This window comes from Piliocolobus tephrosceles, chromosome 8 (assembly GCF_002776525.5).
Source record: "Piliocolobus tephrosceles isolate RC106 chromosome 8, ASM277652v3, whole genome shotgun sequence".
NCBI lineage: Eukaryota > Metazoa > Chordata > Mammalia > Primates > Cercopithecidae > Piliocolobus > Piliocolobus tephrosceles.
This window is the reverse complement of record NC_045441.1, coordinates 53297918-53314123: the sequence shown is the minus strand read 5'-3', so window position 1 is coordinate 53314123 and position 16206 is coordinate 53297918. Positions and strand designations below refer to the sequence as shown.

General features: G+C 39.2%; 1 protein-coding gene across 1 annotated transcript in view; it reads right to left on the bottom strand.

Moving 5' to 3' along the window:
* The window catches only part of HIBADH (3-hydroxyisobutyrate dehydrogenase), a 141758-nt gene extending 125774 nt beyond the window's left edge, over positions 1-15984 (bottom strand). The window contains exons 1-2 of the mRNA XM_023225926.1: positions 15680-15984; positions 2168-2328 (exon numbers count right to left, since the gene is read on the bottom strand). Of these exons, the coding sequence (XP_023081694.1) occupies positions 2168-2328; positions 15680-15770 (252 nt within the window). The 5' untranslated portion in view covers positions 15771-15984. The remainder of the gene's footprint in view (positions 1-2167; positions 2329-15679) is intronic.
* Positions 15985-16206: the final 222 nt, after the last annotated feature.

Here is a 16206-nt window from a genome sequence, read left to right as displayed (position 1 = left end):
AATTTTGTACTTAACATTTTCAGACCACATTTGACCATAGGTAACTGAAATTGTAGAAAGTGAAACTACAGATAATAAGAACCACTGTATAACATTAGGGATATTATTTAGCTTCTCCAAGCATCAATTTCTTGATAACACTTCTGTTGCAAAGACAAAATGAGATAATATACACAAAATATTTAGCAAAAGATCTGACACACAGTAGGTGCTCACTAAATACTGTATTAGATTCTTTTCTCTCCCTTTCAAAATATAAATATCTCATTCACGCAGGGTGAATCACCATCTCTGAAGATGGTAAAAGGCCACCTTTCCCAGATTCTCTTATTCTTAAGGTAGGCTTCCTTCATACCTACCTAAAATTAGCAACACAAAAGAAATAATAAACTTGTTGGGAAATAGAGGTAGGCCTGGTAACTTCAGAGTATGAGGTAATTCAGGCAGAGCATCAGAAAGCTCTAGAATTCTGGGAAAACGCAGGAGAGATTCACAAAGCAGTGATGATCATTACAGTTGTTCCACAGACAAGCTGGAAGTGCTACAGGCATAGAGGGAAAAGTACCTGTGTCAGTAACAATTTAAAAGGTCACAAGCTTCTGCTTTGCCGGTCTAGGGTAATAGTCTCCATTCAATTCCTATTCCACTCTTTGGTCAAATTTTGTATTTAATTGAAGATATTTCCTCTGTTTAGAGATGAAGTACCCTTATTACTCTTACTAACAGATAAACCACTGTAAAACGGCAATACCAAATAGATGTGTTATCCCAGAAAATAATAACCATCTCCTCAAAATAACTACTAATTGGTTCATCTCAGACTGAATACCAACTTGAAATGCTCACCATCTCTGAAGATGGTAAAAGGCCACCTTTCTCAGATTCTCTACTATACAACTGATCAAATTTCTCCAACAAGCCTAAGTCCCTACATTAATTAAGCTCATAAGCCTGCTGTACTGGGAGTATAGTATCCGTATTCAGCGACTGAACAGGCAGAAGCAGCCACAACACTACCCTGAAAAGTTTCAAAGTCATACTTCCATCCTCACACTATACTGCTGCAATTTCCACATGGCACAAAAACCATGGAAAGGGAAAAGATTCAGACATCTAGTTCTGAAAATGGCCTCTAAGCTACCTAAAGCTGTTCTGTATCTAGGTATAGCATTTATCAGTATTTATTTTCAAGTCTATTATCTAGAAGTTGACTGTTTAATTTTTTTCTCTCACCTTTTTCTCAGGAATTTTTTAGTATTCTTTGTTTTGGGGTCACATACTATCCTCAGTTACCACTCTACAACTTGACCAAGAAGAATTTCCTCATATCTAGAAAAAACAAACTCTATATTCAGATACTGATACATGGTCTCCTATAATTTGAGTTATTGATAAAGTTTAACAAATCCAAACAACTCAAGCCTTAACCAGCAGATACTATCATCCAACATGATAAACTCTAGTACCAAAATTCTTTAACATGAATGATAGCCTAAAAACAAAACACTAGACATTCACTATAACTCAACTCTTCATTATAGGACATAGTGTTTTTAGGTTGTCTCCTAGTTTATAGCCAATAACTAATAATTATGCACAAAGTGCTGCCATATGGTGTTTACAAAGTATGTTCACATACATTCTCTCATTTGAGCTTCACAACCTAATGGCATAGGTTGTCATCATTCACCTTTTAAGAATGAGGAAATCAGCAGAAGTGATGTAACTTGCCCCCAGTAAGAAAGCATGTAACTACCTGAACTAGAACTCAAACTAAGCTTTATATCTCTCAGTCTACTCTTGTTTTAAAGACAATTGTGCTTTTAATAACACATGAGATTATTTCCACCAAACTAAATACTTTAACAGCACAATTGGTAAAGTTACTATCTCAGAAAACTGATACAGAGCTAAAGCAAGGCCCTCTCACCAAATGTGCAAAATGTTCCAAGTCACCTGCCAAAGAATAGATACCCCTGAATGTCTGACGAGAACTCTCCTTTACTGCAAATCTGGATGTTGGATGAATGTTTACATATATATAAAATTAACACTGAATCAGGTTTACAATTCCATTGGGTATACTTCTAAGAAGCTGTCACTTATTTGAATGTATATTCATTTTTAATCCTCAAAATCTAAAACAAATCTAAAGAAAAGGTCTTACCTGTTCACCTGCATCTTGAAACTCTTTGCAGGCATCAGGGAACACATCATAAATAATAAGTGGATAGCCATGTTTCATGAGATTTTTTGCCATTGGATTCCCCATGTTGCCCAGTCCAATGAATCCAACTGGAGTCTTTGAAGCCACTGACCTAGAACACACTGATTTCAATACATTATTTTCAATAGGGGCAAATAATATTTTTTATTGTAAACATTCATTTAATATTAGCAAGTCAATTGTTAGTTGTTTTTTTTTTTTAAATAAAAGAAACTTTTAGGACCAGGTGCAGTAGTGCACACCTATAATCCTAGCTACTTGGGAGGCTGAGGCAGGAGGACTGCTCAAGCCCAGGAGTTTTAGAACAGCCTAGGCAACACAATGAGATCCCATCTCAAAAATACACAAAATAATAATACATTTATTTAAAAAAAAAACCACTAACTTTTAAAAGGCTAATTTTAAACTAATGGACGTAACCACATTTAAAGTTATCAACAACGTGCAGGCAGACTAACTTCTAATTACTTAGTTTTATGGGGCACAGTCACAAAATTTTAAGCATTTTTCCTGTACCTATATAACATTCCTTTACCATTTTTAACACTAAACTAAATAACGTTATCATTTACAAAACACCTAATATGTAATTCACTTATAATGTGAAGTATTCTATATTATCTCCCTTAATAATGTGTATAAAAGACAGAAGTATTCAATAAGACCTATTGTCTCGGACCAGCTCCAAGAATGGAAAAGCTTTTTACCTTCCCACTCCCACAGTTACAGAAACCATCTCCTCCAATGATACAAAAAACAAAAAAAAAAAATCTCAAAAAGATGTTAAACCCAGGAGAATGGAATCATCAGTTTATAAAGGTGGTCCTGGGGGAGAAAGCGGAGATACTTCCATAGGCTTTAAATGGCAAGTATAACAGTATCAGGACCTTGGTCTAACAACTCTGAACTTTCAGAAAAGAGAAATTTCCTTATTTTATTTATTTTTATTTATTTTGTTTTATTTTATTTTGTTTTTTGAGATGGAGTCTCACTCTGTCACCCAGGCTGGAGGGTAGTGATGCAATCTCGGCTCGCTGAAGCCTCTGCCTACTGGGTTCAAGCAATTCTCAGGCCTTAGCCTCCGGAGTAGCAGGGATCACAGGCACGTACCACCACGCCTGGTTAATTTTTGTACTTTATTAATAGAGACGGGGTTTCACTATGTTGACCAAGCTGCCATAAAAAAAAAAAAAAAGCCTTAAAAACTACACAGATTTTATTTATTCTTTTCTTTTTCATATAAGACTTTTTGAAATTACTCTGTGGGCATATGAATCAAAGTAATGCGTTACAGAGTGGGGAGGCTTTATATTACTATGGAAATAACATTAGATGCAATTTTTCACTTTCTAGATTGAGAACTCCACTCAACAAATATTCATTGCATGAAGTACTATGACAGAGCTCAGAGACAGACACAAGCAATGTATGGTCCCTGTCCTTTAAAAGCTCACAGTCTAGTGAGGGAAGAAAGAGAAATAACTCTCCTTGCCCTTTCATTTCCCAGCATTCTTTTTCTTTTTTCTTTCAAGAACTGCAGCTTTAAAATTTGTAGTGCAACAACTAATCACAGTCCCTCTTTTAAGTTTCAGGTCCCCTCAATTGAACTTAATCTGCTCTTCCCTGAACTGAATCTGAATGGAATGAGACTTGTTAAAAGCAAACTATTTGAAGCCCTAATGCTTAAGAACTAGAGGTCTTCTTGGGTTAGAAGCATATTTAATTTCTTTAACTTAACGACTGACTAACACTTCCATTAAATGTGGGTGTCATTTCTGTGCAACATCATTTAACAGGTGCTAAGTTTAATACACTGATATAATAGTACATTGGTATAATTTGTCCTTCTGGCCCACGAGGAATTCAGTAACAGAAAAGTGACACCTAATTGAAATTTTATTTTTATATTAAAAAAATGAGTATACTTCATCGAGAACTCTAACTAATGCTCATAAACAAACTAGCAATAATAGCCAGAAAGAAAATGTGGCATTACTGTGCCTGACTACTGTGTTAAGGTTGAAAAGGTATAATTTAGCAATCTAAAAACATTAGAAACTAGGAAGATTATAATTTAAAGACATTTAATTTAACAGGCAATTCACTCTAGGTCAAACACTTCGTAAGTACGGTCAGGTAGAACCACAATTCATTCACAAATTCAACAAATATTAAGTAACTATCACATGTACCAAAAGAGATGCCAAGGAAGGTAAGAGATACAGTCCTTGCCTTCAACAAGTTTAAAACCCAAGAAGAAATAAACCATGCACATACACTGACATAAGACAGTTAAGGATAAAAACACAATGCTGATGAAAAATGAGAATTCATGGTGTGGGAACTTGAGGAAGGTGGCATCTGACCTGGATATTAAGCAAGGGGTAGGATTTCAAATGGATAGGAGGGTAAGGAGAAAAAGTTCCATATAGAAAAACGAACATGAATATACACAGGGAACTAGGAGAGCCATGAAGAAATCACAGTAATAGTTAATACTTACTGCAATTTTACTACATGCCAGACACTGTACTAAGCACTTTATAAACAGACCTATTACCATATGCTATATATGAAGCCCTTCTTACAGCTGAGAACCCTGATGCTTAGTGAGCTGAAGTAAAATACCCAATACTTTACTAAGTTGTAATGCCAAGATTCAAATCCAGACATTCTAATTTCAGAGTCTCCACTTGTAAACACTGTATGATACTGCCCTCTATTCTTCCTAAAGAATGCACAAAGAAACAAAACAGCAAGAGATTAAGATTTTTTTAAAAATCCAACCATAATGTGGAAGGATGGAAGGATGCTAAACAACTTGTATTTTGTAGGCAAGAGGTGGTTACTGAAATGGTGGGCAAGAGAAATGACAGATGAGACTTACACTTTAGGAACAGAAAAGAGGCAGCAGTGTACAATGAATGAACTTAAAGAAAAGAGTCTGGAGGCAAGAAGGCCAATATAAAAGCAACAGTAATCCTCTAGATGCCTTAGTTTGAGCTACAACAAAAAATATACCATAATGGCTTAAATAACAAACACTTATTTCTCATAGTTCTGGAGGCCAGGAAGTCCAACATGAAGGCGGCAGCAGATCCAGTGTCTGGTAGGTCCATTTACTCGTCTCCCGATGGCCATTTTCTCGCTGTATCCTCACACGGTAGAGAGCAGAAAGAGAAGCAGCTCTCAGGTCTCTCTGTATAAGGGCGCTAATCCTATTCACAGGAGCTCTACCTGCATGATCTAATTGCCTCCCAAAGGGCTGAGCTCCTAATATCATCATATTGAAGGTTAGGAATTTTGGCCAGGCGCAGTGGCTCACGCCTATAATCCCAGCACTTTGGGAGGCCAAAGTGGGTGGATCACCTGACGTCAGGAGTTTGAGACCAACCTGGCCAACATGGTGAAACCCAGTGTTTACTAAAAATACAAAAATTAGCCAGGCATGGTGGCATGCGCCTGTAATCCCAGCTACTCAGGAGGGTGAGGCAGGAGGATCGTTTGAACACAGGGGGTGGAAGCTGCAGCGAGCAAAGATTTTACGACTGCACTTCAGCCTGAGTGACAGAGCAAGACTCCATCTCAAAAAAGAAAAAAAAAAAGGAATTCAACATAAAAATTTTGTGGGGACATAAAACTTCAGTCCATAACAAAGTCAAAGTTAATAAAGTGTGGTAGCCACAGGAAAAGACAGGTATAAAAAATATTTCAAAGACAGAAGTAAAAGGATATAACAATGGATTGGATTATAAGCTAAAATAAGGGTGAGGTCCAAAATGACAGCAAGAGAATAGTGTTATCAATACCTAAGTGAAAAAATCAAGGAGATCTGGCTCAGTTTTACACTGGGTAACTATGAACTGTCAATGAGCTGAAAGACATCGAACAGACTATTAGAAACATCATGACCAAGGTTTCAGTTATAGGATGAGCAAAAAGAGATATACGTGGTAGCCACCTGTCCCAAAGTAAGAGGTGAAATCTGTAAAAGTTAATAAAATCACCAGATGAGTATAAAGAGGTTGAAGGTCAAAAGCTGAACCTCTCTGAAGCCCAAGGGAATGTGTATCCTCAAAAGTCAAAACCAACCCTAAACTGAAACAGATGTTAGAATTAGGAAACAAGGACATAAAAAAATTATAACTGTAGTCCATATATTCCAAAGGTAGAATTATGAAAGATATTTTTAACAATCCAAATTAAATTTCTTGAGATGAAATCTACCAAAATGTGTGAGATGAAAATTATACCAGAAGATTAACCAAAGAATAGATACCAAAGGAAAGATTAATAACCTTGAAGACAAAGCAATAGAAACTATTCAAAACACAGAGAAAAAAATAATTTAAAAAATAAAGAGAGCATCAATATGCTATGAGACAGCTTCAACCACCCAAACACATATGTAACTCGAGTCCTCAAATGAGAGGAGAGAAGTGGGGCAGAAAATATATGTGAAGAATGAATGGCCAAAAATGTTCCAAAGTTGATGAAAACTACAAACACCCCATGCATCCAAGGAACTGGATGAACCCCAATACAAAAAACATGAAGAAAACCATACCAAGACGCATCACAATCAAACACATAAGAGCAGCCACAGGAAAAAAGACACACTATGTGGAAAGGGAAAAAGATAAGGATAAAGGCAGATTTCTCATCTGAAACAATGCAAGTGAGAAGACAGTGGTGCAACATTTTTCAAACACTAGAAGGAAAAAACAACTGTCAAGCTAGAAATCTATAACCAGGAAAAATATACAAATATTTGTATATTCCAGAGGTATGAATAAATCTCAGGTATGGTGATGGATATGTTTACTTTTTTTTTTTTTTGACAGGGTCTCACTCTGTTGCCCAGGCTAGAATGCAGTGGCGTGATCACAGCTCGCTGCAGCCTCAACTTCCCAAGCTCAGATACCCCATTTCAGCTTCCCAAGTAGCTGGGACTACAGGCACATGCCACCACGCCCGTCTAATTTTTCTATTTTTTTGTAGAGATGAGGTTTCATCATGTTGGCCAGACTGGTCTCAAACTCCTGAGCTCAAGCAATCAACAGGCCTCAGCCTCCTAAAGTGCTAGGAGTGTAGGCGTCAGCCACCGCACCAAGCCACACTATCTTGACTGTGATGATAGCTTCACTGGCTTATATACATAAAAACTTACCAAATTGTATACTTTATGTACAATTTATCATGTCACTATATTGCTAATAAAGCTGTTTTTAAAAAGTCAGTATATTTATAGAAACAAGAGAAGACAGTTTTCAATTAAAAAATACTAAAGTGATAGATTAATCAAATGTAAAGTAGGAAGTCTGAATAGATCCTGACTTTTTTTTTTTTTTTTTTTTGAGACAGAGTCTCGCTCTGTCACCCAGGCTGGAGTGCAGTGGCCGGATCTCAGCTCACTGCAAGCTCCGCCTCCCGGGTTTACACCATTCTCCTGCCTCAGCCTCCCGAGTAGCTGGGACTACAGGCGCCCGCCACCTCGCCCGGCTAGTTTTTGTATTTTTAGTAGAGACGGGGTTTCACCGTGTTAGCCAGGATGGTCTCGATCTCCTGACCTCGTGATCCGCCCGTCTCGGCCTCCCAAAGTGCTGGGATTACAGGCTTGAGCCACCGCGCCCGGCCAGATCCTGACTTTTTTTTAAAAAAAAGCTAGATTTTCTTAAGAAAATAATGAAATTTTGAATATAAACTGTACATTAGATGATACCATGGAACTGCTGCTAATTGGCTTAGGTAGGACAATGGTAGTTTGGTTACATAGAATATCCTCATTCTTAGATTCATGCTGAAGCATTAGGGTTAAAGTGTCATGTCAGCAATTTACATTCAAGTAGAATAGGTATATATGTGGAAGAAAAAAAGACAATGTGGTAAAATATTAACAACTGTTGTTTCTAAGGAAAGAGTATATGGATGTCAGTTATATTATTCTTTCAATACTTGCTGCTTCATATTTTTCATAATAAAACAAGGGGGAAAAGTTTAGCACATCTATGTGGAAAAAATATCACAAACAGATAAAATACAAATAATAAGAAAAATACTCCAACACATGACAAAAATAGGGCTACTTTGTTTTATATGTAAAATAACTTCAAAATCTGGAAGAAAATGGAATTTTTTTAAGTAGGCAAAAATCACAAAATGACAACAGAAAATTTGTAAATTACCCCCCAAAAAAACCTCTAAAAATACACCCAACTTGTCATAATTAGAGAAATGCAAAACAAAATGATGTAATACTATTTTTCACCTGTTGGATACGTTTTATTTCTTTGATAAAAACTACTCTTGGTAAGAAATAACTGATGAAAACATATGCTCTCATATACTGTCCAATTGTATAGTAGGTTAACCTTTTGGATGGTAATTTGGCAAAAAAAAAAAAAATTTGAACTTTTATTTAAAATTTAAATTTAAAACATGCATACTCTCTGACCCAGCAATTCCATTTCTAAGAATCTATAGTACACATGAGGGGCCAGCCAACTTCATCTTAAAGGGTCAGGCAGTAAATTATTTTCAGCTTTGTGAGCCATAAGGCTCACAACTATTACAACTATTACATTCATCTATTTACAACTATTTCATTCTGTTACAACTATTTCATTCATCTACTCTAGTTTGAAAGCAGCCATAGACAACATACAAACAAATGGGTATGACTGTGTTCCAATACAATTTTATTTACAAAATAGGTGCCCAACTAAGGGCCATAGCAATCCCTACTATGTATTAAATTCTGAACAACACAAAGATACAGTTTATTACACCACTGCTTGTAACAGCCAAAAAACTGCAAACTATATATTAATAAGGCACTTCATTCATAACTAATTATATATTAATAGGGCACTTAATTCATAACTAAATATACATTTGTAGGGCACTTGATAATTCACAGTAAATCAATACAATGAAATGTGCAAATGTTTAAAAAAAAGGTGATGTGTTTATCTAAAATTATAGGAAAAAATCTCCAGGATAAGTTATTAAGTGGAAAAAAAAACACAAAATGCTGAACATTATCTATAGGATACATATGCATTAATTTTTCTGATTTTCTGTATGGAGACACACGAAACAGTACTTAACACCTGGAGAGTTGGACTACTGGATCAGAGCTGAAGAAAATACTACATTTTATAACCTTTCCCATTTTTCTACCATGAGCATGTAACTTTTGTAACTACTTTTATAATAAAATTAAATACATGAAGTGGCACAGTGAAATTTAATATATGCTATGTGAATGAATAATAAACTAGGTAAGTTTCATCAAATGGGCATATGGGAATAAAAGCCAGTTCTAAAGCAATTACAAAGTAATGATGCTGATAAAAGCGGATTGTGTAAAGGTAAACAGTGTCACAGCAACCGTTACACATTGCAGGTTGACTCTCCAATATTCTTTCCCCTAGATCTGAGGTCAAGTTCCAAACTGCCTAAACTAATACATGGCAATGTCATCCTTCTGCCAAATGACTAGTCCAGGAGCTGCCAGCCCTAAGTTAAAGTTCTGGAAATGCTGTGGAAAGTCTGCAAATGTAATGGGGAATGAATAAGAAATTAATGAAAGCATTGTATCTAATCAGCAAACTTCTGTGACTCTCACTACCACTAAGCTAAGTGACAGCTGAGGAAAGGCACAGACAGACAACGGATTTATCCAGAAATACAACAAGAGGCTGAAAAAAATAGTATTAGGCATCAGTGAAATTCCTCATTATAAATAAGTTTGAGACTAGATACAGACAAACCTAGAGAGAGACCTAACGAAATGAGGAAACAAGAAAGTATGTCTATGTACTTGGAGGAAAAGGAGGGAGTCAAAGGACCAGGTGATGAGCATTATGTAACATTATGTTTCTTAGAACAACAATCACAGAGGGGGTTAAATCAACCAGAAGACTAGTTCTGCTGGTGAAATCTCAGCAAGAGAATCACTCCTACTACTAAGATCCTAGAAAAGCTGAAGTAGAGTGCTGATGTTTGTTACTGAAGCTGAAGAAGTGAAGAACAATGAGGCCATGTTGGATGGGCCAATATGAATGTGAATGAAGATAAAGTTTTCAAAGGGCTCAGCTCTCTTTATTTCATCTCTTTATTTCATTTCATTTCAGCTCTCTTTATTTCTTTAACTTTGCCTGTGGCAAAGTTAAAGAAAGGGCAGTATAATTAGATGACCTGATGTCAAAAGAGAAGAAGTTATTTATTGATGGTGATAATGTTTAAAATTTTCTCTGAGTTGGGAAGGCCTGGGTTCCTATCCAGATAATTTCACTTCTCAGATGTATACAAGTTACTTAACTTCTCGAGACATTGTTTGATCAATAAAAGTACCTACTTCAGAAGGTTATTGTAAAGATTACTTGAGATAATGCTGATAAAGCGTTAAACAGTGCCTGACACATGACAGATAATACGTATTACTTACTCTTACTAAAAATGGTCAAGAAGTAGCCGTACAGGTGAACTCCTATGCGAACTGCCCCATTTTGCCTAGTGGGTTAGAAGTAAGAGTCAAAGAGATAGAAAAAGGAATAGATGCCTGTAGGAGAAGCCCTGTATCTGGGGAAAGAAAGCTTTTAGTTAAGGTGAAGCACCTGAATAAGCACCTGGCAAATACAAAAGAATTTGCAACCAAAGGGGCAGAAATCCATGAGCATAATGGAATGATCATTGCCCTAAAAACTTTCAAACCTAAATAATGCATCTCTCTTTAAATAACTTCTGACAGTAGAGTGTGGAAAAAGTAGAGTTAAAACATAAATAAAACCAAACTGGGAGAAAATCAATCAACAAAATACAAAGGTGATACTGGTTGACTGGTTAAGAAACTAACATTAGTGTCTATTACTGAGGACCAATGTAAAGAAACTAGCTAGAAAACTTGGCAAAGTTTGTTTCTAAATTTATAGATGCAAATTTACCCATCATGACCTCTTTCTCCAATGTAACAAAGGGAGTCATCCGTATCTTGACAACCTTAAGTGCTACCAAAAACCAGGTTTCACTAAGTGTCAAAATGCAAAAATTGGTAACAAGTTAATTACGTTTCTGAGGCTTCTTTTCTATTCAAAGTAATGCATTTTCATTGTAGAAAACTAGAATAAGAAAGTATACAGTTATAAGGGGAAACAATCTCATTACACAAAAATAAAAACATTTTGCATGGACTTTCAGTCTTTTGACTGCATTTTTCATTATATATCATTTGGTTTTCTATACAATGTATGTCTATTTTATCACATACTACTACGTCATAAGCACTGTATCTGCTTTACTATTAAGATTTACCAAACTAAGGGTGAGGACTTTCTCTGTAAAGGCCTTTATGGTCTCAGTTAACTTATTTTAGTAATAAATATGCTCTTTATGTAATTTCACAAGTTTAAGGTCAACTTTTAGTCCCAGGACCACGAGAAGCTTTTCAGAACTTCATGTGCAGCCCTAGAAGCTAACGTAAAGGGAAAAACTGCCATTATATATTTGATTTATCCAATGAGTTATGCTACTTTGAAAGTAAATTTCATGTATACAGAAGGACCAATAATATTAAAAATTGTATTCCTGTTTCTACACATGATGCTAATTTTTCCATTCTACCTTTGGTCAGGTGGTCACTTCAAGATGATCTGATGTGATTTATTTTTCCATGTACAAGCTGGAGAGTCACAATGAGACATTTTGTAGAGGGCCTACATCCGTAGGTTTTTTTCTCTGTACAAACAAGTCTGAAACTAAACTTAATTACCTTGTAAAATAACATACACAATTTTATCAAACAGGTGATGAAATAGTAATATACATACAATTTAATATTTCTCATTCTTCTATTTCCTTTTCAATGCTTTAAGTATTTTAAAATTAGGTTCAGGTACAGTGGCTCATGCCTGTAATCTCAGTACTTTGGGAGGCTGAGGCAGGAGGATCAGTTGACCCCTGGAGTTCAAGACCAGCCTGGGCAACATGGTGAGACTCCATCACCACAAAAAAAAAAAAAAAAAAAAGTAGCCAGACGTGGTGGTGTGCCCCTGTGGTCCCAGCTACTTGGGAGGCTGAGGCAGGAGGAATGCTTGAGCCCAGGAGGTTGAGGTGACAATGAGCCATGATTGCACCACTGCACTCCAGCCTGGGCAAGAGAGAGAGAAACCCCATCTCAAATAAATAAATAAACAAATAAATAAACAAACATTTAAAAATTAAGATGTGGCAGGCTGGGCACAGTGACTAATGCCTGCAAGCCCAACACTTAAGGAGGTCAAGGCAAGAGGATGGCTTCATGCCAGTAGTTCTAAACCAGCGTAGCAGGCAACTAGCCTTGTCTCAAAAAACATTTTTTTTAATTAGCTAGGTATGGTGGTGCACCCCTGCAATCCTAACTACTCGGGAAGCTGAGGCAGAAGATCACTTGAGTACAGGAATTCAAGGTTGCAATGAGCTAAGTAGGTGCCACTATACTCCTGCCTGGACAACACTGGGAGACCTGTCTCTAAAACATATTTATAAAAAAATTAAAAAGATGTGCTACTAACCGGCAACTTTCAGGTTTCATTTTTTTAAACAGTAAATAAATTATATAGATCCTTATATTATCATTTGTATGATATAAACATCTTAAACATACTACAAATATCCAAGAGAATTCAGAACATCACACGTTATTATTTGAACACAGTTCTTTTTTTGTTTTTTGTTTTTTTTTTTGGGACGGACTCTCGCTCTGTCGCCCAGGCTGGAGTGCAGTGGCCCCATCTCAGCTCACCGCAAGCTCCGCCTCCCGGGTTCAGGTCATTCTCCTGCCTCAGCCTCCCAAGTAGCTGGGACTACAGGCACCCGCCACCACACCCGGCTAATTTTGTTTTGTATTTTTTAGTAGAGACGGGGTTTCACCGTGTTAGCCAGGATGGTCTCTATCTCCTGACCTCGTGATCCGCCCGCCTCGGCCTCCCAAAGTGCTGGGATTACAGGCGTGAGCCACCGCACCCAGCCTGAACATGGTTCTTTTTCTTAATGTCATTTGACTCCAAACTTGCAGGTAGATTTTTTTCTACTCTTTAAGAATCTAATGTCAAGAAAGTTAACACTTTTGCAGTAAACTCAAACTAACAGAAATTTAAATGTTTAAAACAATTCCAGAGAAAGGCCGGGTGCGGTGGCTCACGCCTGTAATCCCAGCACTTTGGGAGGCCGAGGCGGGCAGATCACGAGGTCAGGAGATGGAGATCATCCTGGCTAACACGGTGAAACCCCGTCCCTACTAAAAAATACCAAAAAATTAGCTGGGCGTGGTGGTGGGCACCTGTAGTCCCAGCTACTCCTGAGGCTGAAGCAGAAGAAAGGCGTGAACCCGGGAGGCAGAGCTTGCAGTGAGCCGAGATCAGGCCACTGCACTCCAGCCTGGGTAACAGAGCAAGACTCCATCTCAAAAAAAAAAAAAAAAAAAAGAATTCCAGAGAAAAAAACAATTGGTGAAGTGATCTAACCACTTCGTCACAAAAGAACTATTTAAAATTTATCAGAAATCTACATTCTTACAATATCTTTGGGCCAAAGAACCCAAAGTACAAGACTGTATGCCAAAGTAGTCTAATCAGCACTCTGAGGTAGGCCCTCCCAGTTTACAGAGGCACCTATTACAGTCTTAGGCCTCAGGCTCTTTCACCATGAACTGGTACGAACTTTTCATAACTCTAAAAGGTACATCAAGGGTTCATTAAAATACCATTAGAACACCTTGTAAAACCACTAAACAGCAAATACGTCTTCCTTGGCTAATTAGAACTGAAAGAATTGTGAATTCATGTGAAAAGTGCTGCTACTGTGGAAAAGTGTCTTTTTTTTAAGGTTATCTCAAAAGTCGGAAGCATTTTTGTAGCTCAATATATAAAGCTCAAATAGTGATTACATTCAGGTTTGGCATATTCTGAGTTTTTATCTTGTTACTGAGGTTCTGTATCAGACACGTGCTCTCTTGCATCTCACCAAGCCTCTGTCCTTCTCCAACCAGAAACGAAATTCAGAGGTTTCACTGAGCGGGAGAATGGCAAGCTGTTAAGAATTTTAAGAGAAAGTTCTTACAATTCCCAGCCAGGCACGGTGGCTCATGCCTATATTCCCAACACCGTGGGAGGCTCACTTGAGCCCAGGAGTCCAGCCTGGGCAACAGGGCGAAACCCCGTCCCTAGTGAAAATATAAAAATTGGACGGGCATGGTGGCACATGCCTGTAATCCCAGCGACTTGGGAGGCTGAGGTGGGAGGATCACCTGAGCCCAGGAGGTCGAGGCTGCAGTGAACAGTGTGATTGGGCCACCGCACTCCAGTCTGGGCGACAGAGACCCTGTCTCAAAAAAAAAAAGGGGGAGGGGCAGGATGAGGGAGGCTCAAATCCTAACCTACTAAATTTTTGTAACCAAAGATTAGAAAAAATTAATGCCAAGGTATTTTTGTGATTAATCCTCAGTATGATATTGCTAAAAGGTGCACTGTTAGAACTCTCAAACTTTCACAGGAAGACAACGGCAGTGTCCCCACAAATCAACCAATTTTTCAATTAAAGAGGAGTCTTGGTGTGATAGAAAGTGAAAGAATTAGGAAGAACCGAGTACTTCTTCCTAGATCTTGCTGGGAATACCCTGATTCCCTTATCCAAGGGGCCTCACGTCCCTCGTGCGGAATATGAAAGACTGTGGATCTTCATCCTGGCTCTAAAAACTGCCTCTTCGTAAGTTGATGGCTAGCTTCCACAATTTACAATGGTATGAGGAAGGAGGCAGGATCAATTCTGCCCACAATCTTGAGGACGCTGAACATGCTTTGGTTCATAATTTGACAGAAATGACATTTTTTAGATAGCACAGTTACAGTAGAGGGGGAAGCCCGTCTTGCTGGTCAAGGGTGACTCAAACTTTGCTGGAAGACTTACTGCCTGGCTTGTACAGACACCGCTTGTGTAATAAGGCCATTCCCTCGTACTCAGGTGGTTAAACATCAGGCCCTGCTGCCCAAGTGTGTCCCCAACCCAAGGTGCACCCTGGAGGCGCTGAAAGGCCAGGGGTCGCTGGGGTGAGTGCGGGGTTGCCCCTGGAGTTGGGCCCTCCAAAAGTCCTCAGAGTCCTAACTCCAAAGCTGCGTGCCGCGGTCCCAAACACTCTTCCCTTCAGCTCAAGCTCTTCCCCACCTCTTCCTAAATACCGAAAAGGGCGCTGAACCCGTTCATCAGGAGCCGGGGAGAAAGGGAGGGAAGGCAGACGGGGGTACTCGCGGAGTGGCGGCCGCAGAAGAGGACAGGCCTTTAGAACCAGCCAAAATATTGGTTTTTAAGCCCCAGCCCAAGCGCAGCGCCTCCCGAGAAAAGACTTCTTCGGCCGTCTGGACAGAAGAAGCGAGCGGCCGAAAGAAGGACAAGGGGGAGGAGGCGTGAGATCCTTACCCGCTGCAAAGCTGCCGGCTGCCGGCCGCAGCCGCCGGCTCCAGTACCGGAGACCGGAGGCAGCTCCGAGGAGCCGTAAGGAGGCTGCCATGCTGCCCCCGCCCCTCCTCCCCGCGGTGACCGCCGCCGCCTCCAGGAGGGCCCACAGACGGCGAGCGTGTACAGCAGGACTGGCTTGCTCCGCCACGGAGAAAGGCGCGCGCGCACGCGCTCTCACCGCTCGGGGGCGGGTGCCCACACGCGAGAGAAGGAGCGCGGAGCCGAGAGGAGCGGCCTGACGCGGCAGGGCCTGTCAATCCCCTTACGGACAGGGAAACAGACCAATCAGAATTCCCAGATCCGCCGCTGCGCGAAGGACCAATAAGAGGTCTTTTTGAACAGTGGCGTCGGGCGCCCTGGCTCTGCCCCCAAGCTCGTGCCTCATTTACAGCCTGCGGGCGGGAGTCTCCTTGTTTACCAAAGTAGAGGGCGTGTGGGAGGAGGTGGCCGTCTCTCGCTCCCGCCTCTTTGGAAAACCTGGCCCCAGA